The sequence below is a fragment of the Nymphalis io genome, chromosome 18 (genome assembly GCF_905147045.1).
Source record: "Nymphalis io chromosome 18, ilAglIoxx1.1, whole genome shotgun sequence".
Lineage (NCBI taxonomy): Eukaryota > Metazoa > Arthropoda > Insecta > Lepidoptera > Nymphalidae > Nymphalis > Nymphalis io.
The window spans coordinates 7,730,783-7,753,606 of NC_065905.1; the positions used below are offsets into that span (position 1 = coordinate 7,730,783).

Consider the following 22,824-nt stretch of genomic DNA (forward strand, 5'->3'; position numbering starts at 1 on the left):
GTAACAGCCTATTAATGTCCCACTGCTGGGCTAAGGCCTCCTCTCCCTTTTGAGGAGATGGTTTGGAGCTTATTCCACCACGCTGCTCCAATGCGGGTTAGTAGAATACACATGTGGCAGAATTTCAATGAAATTAGGCACATGCAGGTTTCCTCACGATGTTTTCCTTCACCGTTAAGCACGAGATGAATTATAAACACAAATTAAGCACATGAAAATTCAGTGGTGCTTGCCCGGGTTTGAACCCACGATCATCGGTTAAGATTCACGCGTTCTTACCACTAAGCCATCTCGGCTTAACTATACGAACAATGATTTTTTTCAAGTATCGTCTCTATACGAAAACTACTACACGAGTACCTACGTTCTGAATGGTGAAACATTTTTTTATTCTCTTCAGAAAAATCAATTTCTTTTTATTATTTTGTTCTGCTATACTAGTTTAGTTTAATTAACCGCATTATTTTACTAATATTTCAACACTAAAAACAATAGAACTGACTCGTTGGTCTAGCAGCTAACTTATGAAGCTGTAGATCTCGAAGTCCTGGTATCAAGCCACGGGTAGAGTCAATAGCCTCCCAATTTCTGCCAAAAAATTATGATTATCAGCCTGAAAGCTGTCTCCAATTGTTCAGGAAAACATAACATCATCATCAACATCATCTGAGTTTCGGATTTCACATATCCCTTAGATACAATTTCAAAAAATCTTGATTTTCTAGAAAGAAATTAATAATCACGTTTCTCCTTCTCGATATTTCCAAAAGTTTTTATGTAATTTTACCATGAAACGAATTAAATTAACGATTTAATTTATATATATTTCGTTTATATACATACACTACATAGACCGTTAATGGAACTTTATTTGAACATGCATGGTTGCCTAACACAAACATGAGCTGGCTATACAAATTCAGGCATTGTTATATAGGTACCAGCGAGTATTAAGAGGGCATTGTGATCGAATAGCTATATAAATATATACATGAAGCGATGGCCTGCCATTTATAATTTACGAGCGTTCACCCTAAGGGTGGGCAATGAAAGGAAATCGTGTCTGGCTAATGAACTAAGCAAAGCGGGGCGTAAAACGAGTCGTAAAACACGTGATAAAGTGAAGTCACTGTATAAACTACTAATTTTCACTAGTTACCGAATCCTCTAATTTGTAAATTATTATATTATTTACATTAAAACCTTAAATAAATACAAATAAAAATTAAAAATAGTTACTGCACAACTCGTGACTGCGTGGAATGGTGGCAAGAATGCTAGAAGAAATTCCACTTTGAATCGCAATTTCGATTCTCTAGGCGAAAAATTAACCCGCCCTCCAATAGAGGCACTAAGACAAAAATATAATTTGGAAAATAGATCCATTGGACCATAGATGCTGAAATTTTTACTTTTTACTAATTGTTCGTTTTTGTTTAGTATTCCCGTTTCACTTATAGAAGATTATATTTTGTTCTGAAGCTGAGAGCCATCGTAGGATCTGTCTGTAAGAAATTCGGTGCCTTGCTATCTGCGTAGTCCGCGATAAACAGTGACCTTGTCTATGAATGTATACCATTGACTATTTATACCATCGTTTCGTTGGAAACTTGATTATTTCAAGGTTTAATTTATTTTTCTTTCAAAATTATAATACATCGTGTCTATAGAGATCATTAAACTTGGAACTTTAAATAACTCACGTTTGCTCATATTGAATTACTTTGACCATATTGACTAAAAAATTCTTACATGGTCAACATGTAGCTAGTAAATAGCTGATGCTCTTTTTCGCCCCTTTGATTATGTCTATAAGCCACATCTGATCATCTGGTTATATGAGTGATTAGCATCGTTTTAACAATTGCGAGTTTCACCGATAAAATAAATATATTTTTCTTTTGAAAGGTGGCAGAGGAGTATGATGGTATAAAAGGGCGTAATGTCGTTTGCCGTCACAGCTTACGGCAGGAAGATCAGCGAAATCAGTCTTATCCCCAAAGCGCGCCAATTGTTCTTTCTTTTTAAAAGTATAATTTTCAAACGCTAATCTCTAAGATAATTATGGATGGACTACACTTGACCGTCAGGCGACACATGCAAACGGAAATGTGCTATTTTTAAATCGAATACGTAAGTCAGCGAATGAATTCATGAAGAAGTACGCGTTATCATTTTGGCATCTTTTAAATCCCTCCATCCTAACGTTTTATTTAATTTTCTCCCTTTTATTCCAGAGACATTTTATTTAATATTTAGAATGAAATAACACTAAATACTCTGCTGCATATAACCTACATTTTATTTGACGTTTCATTTAATAAATTACCATATTACATAACCAATATAGTTTCCTAGCTACCCCTTTTTTGACTAATCAATCGGCACATGTAGATTATAAACATTTACTCAGAGTAAATTGACTCAGTGACAGTTTGATTAGTCTGGCTATGAATTGATATTGAATTATCTTTTCAAGTGAAATTTTTATTTGAAAAGATGAATTGTTGTAGCTGTAGACATTTTTATCGGTACGTAGCGATCAAAATCGAACATAATCCTAGCCAGAAATAGAACAGCTTATTTATGCCCCAAAATCACTAAAATACTGCTTATAGTTTGTATATAAGATAATCAGCTTATCTTTTCTGTTTGATTATCTAGAATAACATTTAAAAGTTTCACTCGTAATCTAAGTGTTATTTCAAGTTCTATATACTTGAATAACATAGCTTGGACCAATAATTAGTGTGGTGCCGAAGGCGCTAGACTTCCAACTAATAAAAGGTAAGACTTATTTTAAGTAAAACTGAAAATGCGGCTAATCGATATATCCGCAACAGTCCATTGGTTTTAGCCGTCGTTATGAATTCGTAACACTGAAGGCATTATGTCTCGACACGAACGATGTTACCTCGTTGACCTTCAATTATTGTTTTTTGTAGTTGAACTGTTTTATGATTATTACATGTATGATCGCTGAAAAAGATTAACTACTAAGTTTCTTGCTTATATGTAGAATCTACATACTGAAACGGTTGTAGCTTTATATTTAATTTATCTTGTAAAATAACGATTTAAATGTAAGTTTATTTTAATAAAATATATTTGTGATTTTTAATTTAATAATTTAAAATTATATTGCCCGGTTTCTGTGGTTTATAGTTAAAATGTTATAATATATTATATTCATAACTTTGCATTGCTCGGAAACACATTTTGAGAAGTTATCGTACCGATATCGGTAACTAATTGATAAGCCGTTACTAAAAGTATCTTAGAAACTATGCATATGAAAAAGCAATGCAACAATAAACAAATTATCGAAAATAATTAGGTATTTTAGTATAATGATTTAGTCTATATGTTGTGAAATAGTGGTTACAAAGACTACGTATTATTTAATAATAATAAACGTCGTTTTTGAAATCTGATAACGCAGTGAGAAATATTAATTTTCAACCATTGATTAAATAAAATGAAGAATAAAGAAATATTTAAATACATATTGTTATTCCTGTCCATAAAGTATAAAACACAAGCTTTATCATTTATAAGTCCAAGTTCCATTTACAACAACGCCTTAAACTAGGCTGGATTAATCTAACATAACGTTTTGGACTAATGTTGTAAAAATATACAGAAATACTAGCGTCGATTAGGGTCTAGAGCCATAAAAAATTAAAATCACAAGGCTAGTGCTTCATTCCTCATAGAATGAGTGAAAAATCCTGTAGCGAATATCCCAGACAATAAAAACGTAGAGTCGTAATGTCCTTAAATACGACAAAAGATCTCGTGGAGTTTTAAAAATGTAGCTTATACAACTACAATAAAAAAAAATCTTTTCCGTGTTATATTATGTTATGTTATATTTTGTTAGTTTTTTATATCGTTCTAATCATTTAATATTACTTATAGATAAGTGAGATTAGACGTGTCAAGTATATTTTAATAAGAAAATACACAGCAAGTTGTTTAAAATTTTGTTATTATTCTTAATGGAAAGTAATACGCTATGTAATTTTTCACAAATCATTTTAAGATTTATCTTTTTCATGATAACGATAAACACTATAGGTATAATATAATGTATGCACAGATTGAAATTATCAAATGATTTTAAATTCATTCAAATAGCAAGGCCCACGTTGGGCGCCATTTTTCATAATTAAGGTAAAGCTGATAAAAGTGTAATTAATTATAAATAGTATATATTTCTTTGAAGCTATTTTTTATATTACTTTGAAACAATTAGTATTCGGGTAATCTGAAACACCATACTAATACACTTCTCGTTCTAGGTAATTGTATGACTTAGCTCGAATTTTCCTCACCTTGTTTTACGGCTAAGCCATCGACCCCAAATTCTTACCATAAATATTTGATGAAAAATTTAGATTGAAATATTACTAAGCTATTATTATTATAATGATTGCAATTATTGTACTGGTTTGACCGTAAACAGTTTATGGAGCTCTAATATCGACGATCTTATATTAAGTAATAAACTTGAAACATGTTTAAAAGGACGATTTAGCTATTAATCCATAAACGCCACTTAGTTGAATCCCAGAAAGTATATGAATCAATTTTTTTTTTACTTCACATACATGGTCTACAAATTTAAGAGATTTAGAACTAAACTGGACACAAAATGAAATTGATCTATTTTTCAACATTTGGAGTCGTTGTAGTCAGCGATCAACTGACTGTGGATTCTATTTGTATATTTGTCATATATATATTATTCTCTATCTCCCTCATCATATCTTCATTTGCTACCTTCATGTACCAATGATCTCATAATCCACCTATATTGCACAAGTATTTTTATTTTTTTATTTATTTAAGGACAATAAGTACATATGTATATATTTTAACACTGTGTAAACTAATTTTTAATTGACATAGTTCTGAATGTATACATCAGTAACAAGTGTACATAATACACTAAAAATACTAAATTCGCTGTTTCTTTCGCCGGTGCTTCTCAGGACTGGGCGTTTCTTTTCCGAACCGGTGGTAGTTTCTAGTTTGACTATCAATAAGCAAGTTTTGATTTTGAATCTAAGTAAGAAAAACAAAAATGAGAAGAAAATGCACCATAATAAAGTAAATTACAATATGTAATTGTCCGGAATATTTTTTTATGGATCCTGAAGTAATTAAAACAGCATAACAGTTTTGTTGATTTTTTACCAATGTGTTTATTTGTTATCTTTATTTTTCAATAACACGTTCGCTGCATTAAGGTATCCTAAAAACATCTCAAGCGAGAGATTTATTTCCTTCCTTTACAAATATAAAAGATAATGCTCTCAACTAAGGTTATAACTCGTTAAAATTACCTAGTTAAAGGCGTCGCTTTGACCTTAAAAGGCGTAGACACAGCGGCGTCAATAAACTGGCTCTGAACAAACAAGTATTGGCAAGCGGCCCACGCTCCTAACCTAGTGTCTTGGAAATTTTATGGATCTTACGTTACATATGAAATTTACTTATGCAGTAAGATGTTTGGGTCCGAATCTCGTTTAGGTAAACGATATTTTAAATAACACGCATCCTGGCGTAAACATTAAATTGAATTATATATTTTCTTTTGATTATTCCCTAAAGACCACACAAACTTAATAATATATTACAGTTGTATAAAATGAGATAGAGATAATGTAATCGATAAATAAGTTATAGTATAATAGCTAGTATGCTATGCTATGCATTGGATGCATCGAAGCATCAGAACACAACTAGGTCGTGGTTTACGATGGTAGGAACTAAAACATCAGTTTCCTAACTCACCACGCACTCATTTCAGCGAGGACTACTAAAGAAAGAGAGAGAGATTCTTGAGAATCAAAGAAGCGGAAGCCACCATCTACAACAATGACACCGTAGAGGTCAAAGGGAAAGAAATGAAACATAAGGCAGCCTTATGGCAAATGTCCGAGATGGGCTAGTGGTGAATCTTAACCAATGATCGTGCTTAATTTGTGTTTATAATTCATCTCGTGCTTGAACGTTGAAGGAAAACATCGTGAGAAAACCTGCTTTTGTCTAATTTCACTGAAATTCAGCCAGCCTTTGACCAGCAATGGGACATTCACAGTCTTTACTTCGGAGGAATTACTACCTATTACTATTGAACGAAAATGAAACAAGGCGCTCGGGAAAAATCACATTCCAAACTTCAAAAACGATCCCGTTGTAGTCACAAATTCATCCTTTTATCTTAATTCGTATTTTCTTATTATTTGGCATACAACAAAAGTTGGTTATGTCATGAAATATAGTGTTACTGATAGTATAAAAGGTCATATGTAAAAATTTATGATCATTTTCTCCTGTCTCCTCCTTTGGTCTCATCGGCCATATTATAGTGTTCGAGTATATATATTAACATAGATGCACTCAATTCTCCTTCAGCCTCAATCCGATGGGCCGAGAATCTGACAGGACCAGAGGAAAATTAGGCACAGAATTAACAGCTTTGAGCGCTTTCCAAGGCACGGGAGTGTCACTGCCAACTTCCAAAATTCGAGGCAGCTACTGGAAACTTGTCATAATCTTTTTATATGCCTGACCCGGGTTTTGAACCCTGTACATATCATGTCCGCGTCCATTGGATGATGACAAGAATGACAGACATTTATAATTAGAGGTAAATATTTGCATCGTTAGTTATACTAATAAATCCCAACTAACTTGATGAATATTTATGTATTCGGTCCTTATGTTCTTCTGAAATGTAGGCACTTTTGTCTAATACTTGACATTATAAAATCTGTATAAAATAGAATATATACAATTACATAAACAAGATAAAGGTTTTACCCTAGTTTGAAAAATGGTAAAAATCAATAATATAATTCGCGTATACAAAATTTAATAACAATTTATTTACAAATTAATTCATCGCTATAAATGTACAAATTTAATTAAAACGATTTGACAAACATGTAGAATATATATACAACAAATAAACCAACATGTCTAACGTAATATTATGACGTTAAATGACGTCAGCAAGTTTGGCTGGAAGCCAGCTATGGCGTTGACAAAATTCAATAAAATTCATACGAACTCTCCACAACATACAAAGATTCTTAAGAATATTATTACATAGAACCTCTTATATTACGCATAAAGGATATATATAACTGAATGTCGGTACACCTGCCCAAGAATAATTGCCATTTTCATGGACACTACCTGTTAAGTTATGGTTTTCTACAATATGAGCTTATAGGAATTTAATTTATCATAGGTTTTGAAATTATATGATAAATATTTTGTAATCTGTTCTTAAGACAAGTAATTTTAACAAACAGGAGTAAACAGTTGTCGTCAATTATTATAAGTTTTGTTTTTTCGGATCGGCCTTGAATCTCTCGACGATATTAAACGTTAAAACGAGTAAGCCGATTAAAAATTATTACGTATTTGAGTTTTAGGTTCAGCCAATGTTATTTTTTCATTCATTTATTTAACGGATATATTTGTGTTAGTAAGTTATTATTTAGATTTTATTAGCAATCTACAAAAGGTCTTAATTTATCAATTGTAATCTTATATTTTCTAAGGCGGAGGGTGGTAAATGTATGACACTATAATGAGTCCTCTGCTATTAATAAAATAAACAGATTTATGTTATTTAAATTCGACTATTCAGAATAAAGTTCACATTCTTGCATGAACACAGAGATTTTCTCGTTAAGATAGAATGAAAATATGTCCCTCCACACTCTTAAACGTTCACAACTTTATTTACCTTTATTTAACGCGATCTACATAGCATGTATGCTTAAATAACTTTTGCTATAGCCATGACACTGAGCTCTAACTACAAATGTATATAAAAAAAAGTTTGATGACACCTTCACACTGCGAGTGTGAATGCGTTTGCCTTCAAAATACACAAATACCGACTCGGAGCTGAGAACGAGGTGCAAACGTTAATCAAACGTATGAGCACACGAGAACACCGTTCAGATTTGCTTTGGCGCAGTTTCACAACCCACAGGCATTCAAGGTGCGAACATGGCGCCGCACACAAAGAAAATTCTTAAGATGTTCTATAGTAATATAATTAATCACATAATATATTCTTGCACTTACTGATCGTTAACTTTGGCGTTGGCTTTTCTATTAATTAATAAATAAAATCTAAAATCTAAAATTTATTTTCTTTAAAATACAATCAAGTGTAAAATTAAATTGCATTTATTTATTTATATATTATTATTATATTATTTTTATTATTAACCGTTTCATAATAAGTACTACGTAAGCAAAAATTTAAATAGAGGTGGTATCTGCTTTTTACAGCTGCTTAGACAGCACATTTTTGTAAAAATATTTTCTTTATTAAGACTCTCTGTCTTTTTACTGTACTAGCGGACTATTGACAGTTACATACACTGATAAAAGAAGTGTGTGAGCGAATACAATTGATCCTCTCTATATACCCTCACTCTCATAATCCTATCGGACGTCGATCCAACAAGATCATACCAGTCCAACGGCTTTCCGAACTTTTCATGGCACGGGATCAAAACTGCCAACATTCCAAGTCCACTACTGAGAATTTATTGATATAAAAAACATTTATATTTATATGCCTGACTAATTCGAACTCAGGATTACGGAATCTGTAGTCAAATAAAATAGGCATAGCAGTTGTATTATAGTAAAAAAGTTACTATTCATTGCTTACAAAATAAATAATACAGTATAACTTGAGGCACAAGGGACATCTTGGTTCCCAGAGTTTGTGGTGCATTGGCGATGTAAGGGATGGTTACTATTGTTTACAGTGAAATGCATATGGGCTGTGGTGACCATTTAACATCACTTAACTTTTACCAGTCTACCAAACAATTTTCAATAAAAAAAAAACATACAATAAATAACACACAGTTACAAGTTACAATCCAAAACCATGTTTTATTTATTTAAATTACGTAAGCAGACTAGCAGAATGGACTACATGATAGTAAGTGGTCACAACTAACATTGTAAGAAATTTTAACAATCATTTACATCGTCAATGCACCACCAACCTTGTGAACTAAGATGTTAGATCCCTGTGCCCGTGGCAAAAAATGGCAATTTCATAATGCAGTATATCTTTTAAGAAAAATAATTACAAATAATTCAGCTATATATACTAAAAAAATACAGATTAATTACAAGAAGTACATAATAATAAATTAATATATGAATCAATCTAATGATTGACGAAGTCTCATAATAATTACATCTGGTGTCTGAGCTAACGATCTCGGATACATTTCCCACTCAATAAAATTAGAAACGGATATAAACGGATATAAACTATGTTCGTGCTGTATTTCGAGACAAACACCCTATTCCATTGAAGTTAGTGGTATTAAGTTAGCTTAATTATTTATGTATGTAAGCAAAGCCCTAGCGTTTGTAGGTAACGAAGTAACGTGAAAAACTCTCTCAATTACACATACTGAATTAAGAATAAAAAATTTTGTAGAATCATACGTCAGAGAAATTTGGAGAGTAGAAATAAGGTCAACTTATTCTTTATAAAATTTAAGTTATTGGATTTTTATTGTACTAAATACAAAATATTGTTGTGTTCCGGTTTGAAGGGTGAGTGAGAGCCAGTGTAATTACAGGCACAAGGGACATAAAATCTTAGTTCCCAAGGTTGGTGGCGCATTGGCTATAAGCGATGGTTGACATTTCTTACAATGCCAATGTCTAAGGGCGTTTGGTGACCATCAGGTGGCCCATATGCTCGTCCACCTTCCTATTCTATAAAAAAAAAAAAAAATTATATAACAATCGCTCTTTCTGCCCCTTCCTTTTTAGGGCACTGTATTCAGATGACTTCATATGACTGCCTTGCTGGTCTAATCGCTAGATATAAGGCCAAAGATTCCGAGGCCCTGGGTTCTAATACCGGGTGATGGCGATATAATATATTAGGTTTTTCTGTCGAAAATTCTGAGTAGCAGCCAGGAGTCTTGAAAGAACTTGAAAGTTAATACAGTCCCGTTCCTCGTAGTTTTCCTCGTACTCCGTTACTCGACTGAGCTCTTTCCGGTTGTGTCAGATTGCCATCCCATCGAATTATAGAGTGAGGTAATAGAGAATGCATCAATGTTTGCGCACACACTTGTGCTCTATAATATGTCCTGCGTAATTGGTTATTTGATATATCCTGCGTAATTGGGCATTTTTGGGCAACAAAATTTCGTGAGTATACTTTGCACGAATTCTTTGAAAATAAATAACGAATACGTCTATAACACCAATAAATTAGGAGCTCGCGTGAAAAGTGTTTCGTATTATTACGATAGAAAATAAGAAGGGAAAAATTATTATAGTCCTTAATTAGGTTACATTGGAAAAAATAACATGGTCGTAATACTAAAGAAAAGAAATGAAAAAAAAACATACCATCTCAATGGGAATAGATAAAAATAAGCTTAATACAAATAAAACATTTCTAAAAACAAGTGAGAGCTGAGATGGTTTAGTGCTTAGGACACATGAATCAAAACTTAATATTGAGAAAACCTCCATAGTTGGATCAAAAACTGCTACAAATTTATCCAGCAACGATCATTGGTGCAGCGTGGTGGTATAAACTCTATGCTTTCTCAAAAAGAAGCGGAGACCTTATACCAACTGTGGGAGATTTACAGACTGTTTATTTACTAAAACATTTCTAAATTCTATTGCACCTGCACTAAGGGTGTGTTCAAATGTGAAGCTCAATCGGTTAAGTGGAACTGGCTTAAGTTTATGCCTAGGTACTAGGCGTCCTGTGAGTTAAAAGGTCCCACCGAGCGAGAAATAATTTAATTAACTATAACCGAGGGGCGTCAAATGTCAAAGTCCCTATGGACCTACGATCTCTAAGTCCGGGTAGTGTGTCTGGACGGCGCCAATATAAAAATAACACGACAGATTAATGTCGGTATAACAATAATACAACTGCAGGCTAAAACAAAATATCTTTATCGCATAACCTAACTTAAACCTTGACAAACAAAGTCACCTACAACGAACACCGAAAGTGTAAAAATATAAGACAAAGTGACATACCTATGGTATTAATATAACATTAACATATGACAAATATGACTGACGTTAATTCAGTGCAACAATTTAGGGAACACGTGGCAATTTTATGGCAACATTGTAAAACTGCATAATTCAGTATTTATTTATAGAATCAACTTAAGCCTTTATGTAAATTAGACTATTATAAAGAACTTGAAACAAGATTACACTGACAGTGTTAAAATAGTAGGGTTTGGAAGCCAAATAAGCTTTTATAAAAGTGATGAAGCCCTGCATCGTCGAATCGATGAATTAGCTAATGGATCAAGATATATGGATTCTTTGCACCCGCTAGCCGCATGAACGTATGCATGCCAAGCTATACTTTTCGTGAAGCACATAAAATCAGAAAAAAAAAACAAATGAACTCTATGAACGGCGTTTCCATTTAACCAAATCCACTGTACAAATCAATGCCTTAAAAGCGCTAAGGAACGATGAGTTAGCCTTTGACAAATGTGTCGTATTTTAAAGAGTAAATCAAGCACTGTATGGGGCAGAATAACACGTGTGAACGGCTGTACTTTTCTTTTGCTCGCATACCATAGGTATATAAAATCCATATTATACATCAATTCTTCTAATTAATTGTAATTAAAGAAACACCAAATTTTTTCCAAAATAAAATACGCTATAAGCCAATGTCGCAGACTTTGCGCGCTAACACTGGATTCAGTAAATAAGTACTTACCAAGATCATAATGTAATGTAACAAATATAAATTCCATATTAAGATTACTGTGCATAGGAGTATCATTTATGTAATTGTTTCTGAGCTGCATTTCATGGGAATAATGCCCTTGAAGAATATCCTGCTTCAAAATCTTAGCGTAATATTACGTACGAGCTTATAAAAACATTTTAACATTGTATAATCATAATAAAATAGTCATTCCAAAAAGTAATTATTGTAATGTTATACGTAATTTCTTTTCATGGAGCTTACTCACTTCTGCAGCACAATGTGAAGGGTGAGCGATAAAAATACGTATATAACACGTCATGTAATTTGTATATTGGACTTTATATATTTATATATATTGTTTTATTAATTCATACCGTAACTGTCTTCAAATTGACACAAAAGATAGAAAGTCAGCCAAATTTCTGCCTATTCCACTCAACTTTTACTAGGCCTTATAAAAGGCTCCTTAAATGTAGTAGTTTTTAATTTAACAAACAATAAGTAAATGTAATGAATAAAGGATTTTGAATTTGAAGCGATTTTTTTTTAAAAAATTGTTGAAATATCGAGCACTAGATGAATGGTAAGCTTAAATGGGGCAAGAAAAGTCTGTGGTACTTTTCCGAATCTGAACCCGCGATCTACCGCGTCTACTGGGCAGTCTCGGCTTAACATATATTACAACTGATACAAAGGACAAAAATAGCGATCTGCGCTTTGGATTTATTTTTTTATTGATTCAAAAATTTAGCTCCCAGTTTTTTCTTAATTGGAAGGTCTTTCAAAAATGCGCGTATATAACTTGTTATGTTTATGTGTGTTATTAAATTTACTTTTCTGCATCTAAAACAGTTGACTATTAAATATATATTTCCCCTGTTGAAAGTATAACGACCAATTAGATTCCATTATATACACTAAGAAAAAAAAAAGTGTAATTATTTAATATTAAGTTATTTAACTACAAATACGGTCTTATTTTAATTATGGAATATGTAAAATTCATAATTTATACTAACAAAGCATAAATTTTCGAAAAATTGCAAAAAAACACAATTATTATGTAAACGGAAAAAAAACACATTTTGCTTTGAGTTAGCTATTCATTACGACATAAACACAGACTACATAGAAACACGTCGCGATTACATTAACCAAAATATATAAATGTAATTTTTTTTATTCTTCATTTATTACTACCATATTTAAGTATATTTATATTTGTTTCTAATGTCTACGTTCGTTAAATTAAATTTGTTCCAAATATATTTTCGTAATCGAAATATTTAATTTTGTCTTTATAATGAATCATATAGACGATATACAGTAAAAAAAAAAAGTTACAATAATATGGTAATTACACAAAATGTCTAAAGCGATAGGTGTGGTAGACCTCTGAATACCCTCTGGAGTATAAAATGAATATGTTCTTTGTTTAAATAATGTACTTACTTAAACCACGTCAATTTAATTAGCTAAAACCTCGTTACTCAGCATAAATGCAGAAATACTAACGTTAGCTGTTCGGTGCTGGCCGGCGTACGGCGTCCTTCATCCCGCGCACTACCCAGCACCCCATTGGGATCACTCATGCAACACAATAATGACGCACTGGCACACAGAAATACCCTCCGGATTCTAGCACTAAAACTATAACATTATTGACACAACAGTAATTTATTTATAACGGGGGAATGTTATAATACGCGTATTCAATGATTCAGACGTACGCGAGGCGCGCTTCCTGAACGATCGCCATCATGATTTGAGGGGCTATTTCGCGCGCGCGCCAAACGATTCCCATGCGTTGCCATATTTTTATATTTGCCCCTTTTTCTTGGTAATAAATATGTTTAAACTTGTATGTGATCGACTTCATAATATATTATGTATTTAATTTAGGATTTTTTTATGAACTTAACTTAGTCAAGTCACGTTACACGTTAGTAGGAAGTAATTGAAGCTTAGTTACGCTATACCTAACAATATCAAATAGGTAAGATAATGCTACAAATATTATTTATGAAAGTATAATAACATAGGAAACAATTATTATATATATTATATTATAACATTATTATTAATAACAGAAATCATTTAAGAATAAAAAACATCTCCCTACAACAAGTCACTACAATGCATATTTCTACAGTTTTATCTATACGTTATCATAGATAGGAAAATATATTATTATGGGTATTAATTTTTCGTATCTGACAACCCAGACACGCATGCGCGATAAGCAACCACTGCAATACGGCGCCGTATGACAGATTCTTGGTCCTATTTTTACATTTCTTTGTGAGTACACGCTTGACACAAATTAAAAACGTGGTCAGATTTTACTATTTCATTCTTTTGTAGATTTCCAACTCGTTATTCTCTAGACTGCTAACCGTTTTAAAAATTGTTTCTCTTACGATATTTTTATAACTTACTTTTATAATCTGTCGTCAAAGAATACTACTTATATATTATAAAAATTATTTATTTGACCTTTTCAAAATGATAGAAACTGTAATTACTTTTCTATAGTATTTTTAGAAAATTACAAACCATGCCATCTTTCATTGAATTTAACATAGGAAGTTATCTTTATCTCCGGGATAAAAAAAACTATAAGTACAACTAGGCTATAAACATATCGAAACCCTTTAACGAAAATTGATGTAAGTAACATCAATTTTCTCATAAAGAGTGCATGTTTTGATATTTTGAAACCTTTTTTGAATTCTTTAGTGCTATTTCTGTAAGAACTCACTTCATTACTCACTCATGAAATGTTGACAAACGATTTATGGTGGTACACTGGTTTGTCATTTCACGACCGTATTTTGCAGTGTGTTTTGAGTTTGTTCTTACATAATAGCCTTCATCGTACTAATCTGACAGAAAGTAAGCTTATATTGCAATAGATTTGATTATTTGTTTGTTTCTTTATTTTCGCATTCATGCTAAAAAATCTAATCCAATTGATATTATTTTAGCTTATATTTTCAGGCCATATATAGTAGACTTATACAAATAAACAAAACAGTTTTTGTTGCAAGTTTTTTGGAATATAACTTACATTTTTTTTAATAGATTCGGATACTGATTTCTTTGACCGGTCGCTTTCCAATCAAATGCTGTTAACACTTGAGGTAAACAAATATATTAACGATTTCTTGGTCTTCAGAGCGTATATAGATCTTTTAAGAATCTATAACCATTTTTATGTTTACAAAAGATTGGAAACTTGAAATTATTGGTCAGTTTGTTCCATAGTATTAAACCTTATCAAATAACACTAATAGTGGGCTATAACTGCCCTTAGCACTTGTACCGGTGAATTAAGATACAATACAAACACAAGATATTTAAAAAAAGACGACGAAACGTTTTGTTTGTTCAAAAAAAAATTCTTTATCGATAGAAAAAATATCCTATATTCACTGGCGCTAGAGCTTTGTGCAAGCTCGTCTGGGTAGGTACCACCCACTCATCAGATGTTCTACCGCAAAACAGCAGTACTTGGCTTTGTTGTGTTCCGGTTTGAAGGGTGAGTGTGCCAGTGTACATGCAGGCACAAGGGACATAACATCTTAGTTGACAAGGTTGGTGGCGCATTGGTGATGTAAGCGATGGTAAACATTTCTTACAACGCCATTGTCTATGGGCGTTGGTGACCACTTACCATCAGGTGGCCCATATGCTCGTCCGCCTTCCTATTATTATATTCTATAAAAAAAAAAAACAAAAAAAAATCCTACATATATAAATATATTTTTTTGATATATACTCGGTATGCTATGTGTTATTGAGACAAAAATTAGTTAATTAATTATATTTACAAATAATCTAGAGACGATAACCGAGGTAAAATAACTGAACTGTCTTGTTCAAAGTTTTTGCGACATATATAATCTAACACAAGCAGAAAGTTGATAAAGTAAGATTTTTTTTTAAATTAAAGAATTGAATAAAAAATATTTAGAAGTTTATTGTGAAAAATTGTTAACACTTAAGCTTGTTCTTCCTCGTTGTCCCCTTCTCCTTCATTATCTCCCTCTTCTTCTTCTCCATTGCCTTCTTCCTCATTGTCTCCATCTTCTTCGTTGCCATCTTCTTCTTCGTTGCCGTCTTCTTCTTCGTTGCCATCTTCTTCTTCATTCTCATCTTCTTCTTGACCCTCTTCATCCCCTTCTTCACTTGTTGCATCTCCTTCTTCACTAGTTTCACCATTCTCCTCACTAGTTTCATCACCCTCCTCGCTAATTTCTTCTTCTTCTTCTTCTCCAGGAGTAGCAGTAGTCGCATCGGTTTCAGTTGTTTCAGGAGAAGACGAAGTTGTTATTGACTGATTTGGATCCCAGTCGAAGTTAATGCCAGTGACCTCAAGGAACCAATCATGATAGTGACCAGGACGGATGAAACCTAAGCATGAAATTAATATTTGTTTATCATGTTAATAATGTTAATTAATATAATCAAAATTAAAAACCGATATAAAATATAAAATTAGTATACACAACATATTAATTGTGAAAACAATGTATCGTACGTAACTTTTTAATTATGTACTCGTGACAGCCTGGGAATGTCCCACTGCTGGGCTAAAGGCCTCCTCTCCCTTTTTTCGGAGAAGGTTTGGAGCTTATTCCACCACGCTGCTACAATGCGGGTTAGTGGAATACACATGTGGCAGAATTTCAGTGAAATTAGACACATGCAGGTTTCCTCACGATGTTTTCCTTCACCGTAAAGCACGAGATAAATTATGATCACAAATTAAGCACATGAAAATTCAGTGGTACTTGCCGGATTTGAAACCACGATCATCGGTTAAGATTCACGCGTTCTTACCACTGGGCCATCTCGGCATTTATCTGGTTATGTACTCATTAATTCAGAATTAATGAAAAACATATTTATAACAATTTAATACTTATTCCATAACAAGTCTATCGCGTATTTATACTTTTATAAAACGTCTTTACAATACAAAGTTAGACAAGTAATAATTCAAATTAGTCTACATTTTATAGTTCGAATACAAACCAGCAGGGAAGTCAGTATGGCAGCCAGTGCTGGACACGAAGGATGAGATACCGACTTGGGTGATGGTACCGTCAACATCTTCTGTTACGAGAGGACCACCGCTGTCACCCTAAAATATATATTAAACTTTAAAAACCGCCTTGACCGACGATTAGGCTGAACTTTTGCACTGAGAAAAATGTCACATATGCAAAGAAATTGAAGCCATACAACTTCATATTTGATTGAATCATATTAACTTAGGTCGGTTACCGCAATCGACAATTTATACAAAAAAGGATTGGACTCAATAATTTCAATCAGTTATTTTTCAATTTGGGAAAGGCCAACCCCTTCTGTCTAAGAGAAGTAGTCAGAATTCCGGCATATAGGTTTTCTCATTTTTAGCTTATGAACTTTAAAGTGCTTCCACGAACACGGATAATCCACGTATTTTCTCCACCTGACCATAACCATAAAAAGATGGATTATGAATCGAAAGAAAATTAAACATGATCAAAATAATATTGTTCTCTGACCAAATATAAAATGAGGCAGGTATATATCAAATGAATATTTACCTGGCAGGTAGATTGACTGGTAACATTGTAGCCGCTTGCGCAGATAGTAGAGTCGACAATAATGCTGCCAACACCGTAAGTTTGCTTGCAAGCTTCGTTTGACACACCACGAAGGTATACCCAGTTAAGAATCTTAGGAGCAGCACCTGTAGGTTCAATATTAAATTATTGTAGTATTTACAAACATCACTATTATCACTTTTTACAAATTATTGAGATTTTTTTCACATTTAAAGCTATGATTTCGAACTTACCGTTGGTCCATGTTCTGCCCCATCCGCTGGCCTGGTGCCTGACACCGCTGTAATCCTTGTTCTTGTCTACAGAACTCTGAAGCCTTACGGACTGAATAAAGGCTATAAATTAGAAATAATTACATTTAGAATTAAAACCATAAAAATACCATTATTAGGAAAATGACAAATCTTAAAAAAGTAGAGTAATAAATGGTCTATGATTGTATCCCAATATCTTTCGTATGATGAGTATTGACAGTCCACCAAAATGGTACGTATGATTACGGTTTATGTCAGTCAACTTAATGATCATTAATACATAAATAGTGTATAGTTAAATAAACAAAGACTAAAGATAAATAGCAACAATAATACAAGCATTATCTTTATCTCGTAACTATCTTCTTAACTTCAATATCTACATAAACATTGTACAAATAACGAAATGTATAAAGCAATTTAAGGGAAATAATAATGGTGTTTGGTATTGATAAAGATATATATTTATCACATATCAGTAATATCAAAAAGCTCCAAGAAACTCACCATTGTATTTAAGGAATCGGTTCAGCCTGATCAGACCGATATCATGAGGTTGGACTCGCTGGAGTTCTTCGATGTATTCCGGGTGGTTGTAGTAGTCGGTGGTCTCGAAGATAACGGCTGGTCGAGTGATGGAGACACCACCAGCACGGATGATCACAGTAACGCGGCTACATTGTTTAGAAAAATATATTCAATTATTGTTAACAACTCAACTATTGTTTGTTTAAAAATCTTATGTTTTATTACTAGTTCATCAGTCCGAAAAGGATAAAAACCGTTGCAAGGATGATACTCATACTCACAAGGTGAGAGTCACATAACTCACTTTCATTTAACTTTTAATGTTTTTTTTTTTGTTTAAGTCAATATTGTAAGTTGATTTAAAGTGAAGTTAAAACGACATGTTGGTTCAGTTTGGATTTCAATGCATATTTATGGTAGGCATGACCTGAGTGTACACCAAGATTTGGCTCTAGACGAATAACTCCTTAACGGTAACTGCATAGACAAAAAATACATATAAAAGCTTTTTTGTATTCTTTTTGTCTCGAAAAGATCAGACCCAGCTGTGAACATTCGTGCTTTTAAGGTTAGATGTTTATTTCATAATACTCTTAAATATTAATGTGTAAAAAGTCAATTATATTTAAGTAATATTCCTTAATTAGAGTTAAAATATACATTAAATTAGAACTTGCAATTGCATTATTATCTTAAATATGATATATGAAATCGTTTGTCATCACAAGTTGCTATCGACATTTCAAGATCGATCGATCGAAATCACCACAAAACATTTTATATCACTAGATACATTAAAAATTAATGTCGCATTATGTTTATCTTCTTTCTACACGAAAGATAATAATAATATAAATAGATAAAAAGATAAGATTTAAATATTCGCGCGTGTGGTCGATTTTAGCCCTACTTTTTTAAACAATTATACCATTTTTGTTGTATTATGTTTTACATTTTATAACAAAAACTAAAATATTATGGAGTACTTTTCTTTACAACTATTAAGCTTCGTGCACATGGCGTCGCAGCCGAATAGAACATATGTATACGAGAACAGATTAACATACATACACGACTGCTGAAATAATAAAAATCCTTTTGGTCTAAGCTGATAAAAATGGATGTTTACCTGTGTTACAAGCAGTGCTATTCTGTAAGAACTCACTTCATTACACACGCGTGAAATATTGACAAGCAACCTTCAAGCAATCGACCTATGGTGATATACTATTTTGATGCATTTACTCTTTTAATGTTATAATTATTATGGTCAATGTCGCCTATCACTTTCCAATATTTCACCACCAATATCTGCGGTAGGTCTCGGGTTTATTATTACAGATTAGACCTACGGTTGCAATAACCTAATGCACTGACATTCCTGGTTTACTATTCAAAGCTGAAATTTGCGGTTTATATGTTGCAGCTGTGCGATATAGGAACGTTTTGATATTGCGGTCCAGCGTTAACAGTTAGCCATTTCATGTATTGATAGGAAAATTTTAAATATAATAAACACGTAATCAATTATGTAATAAACAAACAATATTATGCCCAACTGATAATTCAATGGTAAAATTATTTTTTATTTTTTTATTTATATCGCCGAATCCTTAAACGTAATCATTACATATATAACAAAGCACACTGCGCTGACCCAAATTAAATGGATCAGGAAACGAGAATGAGGGTGATGATGACGTATACTTACTTAGCAGTACAATGAGCGGCTGTCAGAGCCCATTCATTGTGTATGAGAGTAGCACCACAGGCATTGACGGTACCAGCTGGTCCTACCATACGGAGAGATAGTTGGTAAGGAATGTCGCCATCTTTTGCTTCCCATCCCGATACGATTCTTGACATATCATCTATAGAATAAACGAAGCAAATTATATTATTTATTATTTAAAAGTTTAAATGTATTTGAACTAAAAATATTTTGTCATATTTATTTAAAATCAAAGATTAAAAACGAAGGTTTTTAATATAATTAATTTCTTTAATAATCTTATATATTAAATTCATATAGTTGAATAATTACTTACATCGTGCATTTTCGGGATAAACGAATGCCGGAGGGCTTGGGTAAGCGCTAACCTGTAAAAAATAAAATGATCTTAGATCTATAACAAACCCTAATCACCCTGAGCTATCGTATTTATTCGGATGCTCTTTATTAATTTAAATCGCTAATATGTTGCACTCAAAAGATCTCACCGCAGTTTCCTTATGATCACTGAATCTTCCTTTATATTGGTGCCATTATTATCTTGCTAGTTGTTGAATATAATTGTTAGCCAAGTATCAAAGTAAGGTATAATAACTTGCAATTAAAAATTGGGGTTACCACTTCTTATTATTAAAATCTATGAAACTTTAAGAGATATATTACATTATTTTATGAAACTAGCTATATATTTCATATTTTAATATCCTGGGCAACATTAAGGTATCAAAAGATTAGATGTGTTTTATAACGTTATTGGGATACACTAACCAAAATAAAATCACATGATATATAGGAGGCCCTTTAAATATTTATTTTTTCTCTCAATGCGCTCAATCTGGTTAAATAACAATTGTTTTTATTTCATTTAGTTGATATCAAAAATGTAAGTCTAGTTCTCTCTCTATTTCCTTTACCTTATAATATTTATCAAAAAATATACAGAAATAAAAAAAATGATAATCAAAAATAACACAAATTGAGGTCTCTAAGAAAAGACAAAAATCCAAAGAATTAACGGTTTAGTTGAACTATTTTAAGAGGAATTACACTAAGTGATTGATTTATAATGTGTAAATCCAGTATTTCTTCTTAAGCAGTGGCCGCCATCCTAAATTACGTATTTTTTGTAACGGTCTTTGAAATTTTTTTTTTGTCGATATCAAATAATATACTATAATCGAATGTATTCTTAGGAATACATTTCGCTCTCTTTATTATGAATTTAATATAAGACTAACATGGATTCAGACTATAAATTCTACCGAGAAGAGCTGGCAAAAACTCAGTAATTACTCTTTTTCAACAATTATATGCATGCAATAACCACAAACAATATGCGAAAATGATGCTAGCTTTCTAGCCGCCTTTAAACAAAAAACGAAACGAAAATAAATTAAAAAAGAAAATAATGTTATAATAATTACAATTAATTGAAAAATAAAAGTTAAATTTGTTATCTATCAAAATGATTTATAGATAAATTAAATAAATGTATAACCTTACTGCGATGTTATTAAAATGTCTAATATATTTTATTTAACATAAAATACAAATTAAATCAGAACAAATTGCCTTTAAGAACAAATGGTATTTAATTATTTATCGATAAGCTCATCGCCCACGCGTATCTCTGGCTCGTACGTTTATTACGAGTCTTTAATATTAGAAGGCTATCTTACTGAAACAATAAATAATAATAATAAAGATTGAAAACATCCGGCTATATTGTATAAGTTTTATTGATTATGATTAAAACCTGTTATCAAATCTTAAGTCCTTCAAAAAATAAGATAGCATTTCTAATTAGGCACGCTAATCTGTAATTATTTTGGATCGCATGAAAAAATAAATCGCATTTAAAATTATTTTAGACTTGATATTAAGACAATCGATAAACAGAATTAATAATTGCATGTATAGTAATAATAATATAACTTTCTGTCAAATAACCGAATTAAATTTCAAATTGTACTTTACTCAAAGTAACGAACTTATAATAAAGACATAGAGGAAATTAAAAATAATTACTATTCCGATTAACTTAGCACGCTAGTGTTACTAGCTGAAAAATGATTAATACAATTACACTTCAGTAATATTTTGTACGCTAAAAAAATTGAGCACGAGTAAAATAATTTTTTTTGAAGTATTTTATTTTATTACAAATGAACATCAGAAATTTCGTAAAAAATAATTTTTCAAAACAATTATCACTATTTTATTACAAAATTGGAAATGTTCGAATTGATAGCATTATATTTACCCAAGAAACCGCTAACAGACACACGAGAGCACCCCAAGCTGCCATTTTAACTATAGCCGATTAATTCTGATGAAATTATATATTTAAATCAATATCTTACAGCATTAATTGATAATAAAATCAGATTAATTGATAATATTGTTATAATCCTTATCACAGGTTCAGTTCAGATAATTTGGTTTTCGTCCTAAAATTAGCGCGTGTTTTACGTATAAATAATATATTATGTATCAATATATAATCAAATTAGTTTTAATGAGCTGATGTTTTATGACTTCGTTTGCCTTGATCTTGAATATAAAAAGTTAATATACTAATATATATAAGTTTATATAAACATTAATCTTATTCATGGGAATTAAATATAACCCCATAATAGATGACACGATTTTTATGTTGTACCTATACAATAACTGATCAAACTTAAATTATAATCTGTTCAAAAGTATTTGAGTGACCGTCAAGTAGGACCGTATCTGTTTTCTCAATATAATTAATAAATCTTGCAAGATAAATCCTTAATAAACAAACATAATATTATAAAATTCCATTTCATATTTTTTACAAAAAATGCGTCATTATTTTCCTTTTTTTTAATCACAGAGTTGATATAATAATAATGTTTTTTGATT

The 22,824-nt window shown here is 31.8% G+C and overlaps 2 protein-coding genes across 2 annotated transcripts in view; both read right to left on the reverse strand.

The window, feature by feature from the left end:
* Positions 1–13,550, reverse strand: part of LOC126775703 (cholesterol transporter ABCA5-like) — a 48,072-nt gene extending 34,522 nt beyond the window's left edge. Inside the window, exon 1 of the mRNA XM_050497774.1 lies at positions 13,310–13,550. Coding sequence (XP_050353731.1) covers positions 13,310–13,386 — 77 coding nt within the window. The 5' untranslated portion in view covers positions 13,387–13,550. The remainder of the gene's footprint in view (positions 1–13,309) is intronic.
* Positions 13,551–15,797: 2,247 nt separating this feature from the next.
* On the reverse strand, positions 15,798–20,063 carry LOC126775683 (collagenase-like). The gene is made up of 6 exons (XM_050497746.1): positions 19,909–20,063; positions 18,177–18,343; positions 17,649–17,750; positions 17,395–17,540; positions 16,835–16,943; positions 15,798–16,210 (listed from the first exon to the last, which is right to left on the reverse strand). The coding sequence occupies exons 1-6, from the start codon at positions 20,061–20,063 to the stop codon at positions 15,798–15,800; spliced, it is 1,092 nt and encodes a 363-aa protein (XP_050353703.1).
* Between the last annotated feature and the right edge of the window lie 2,761 nt (positions 20,064–22,824).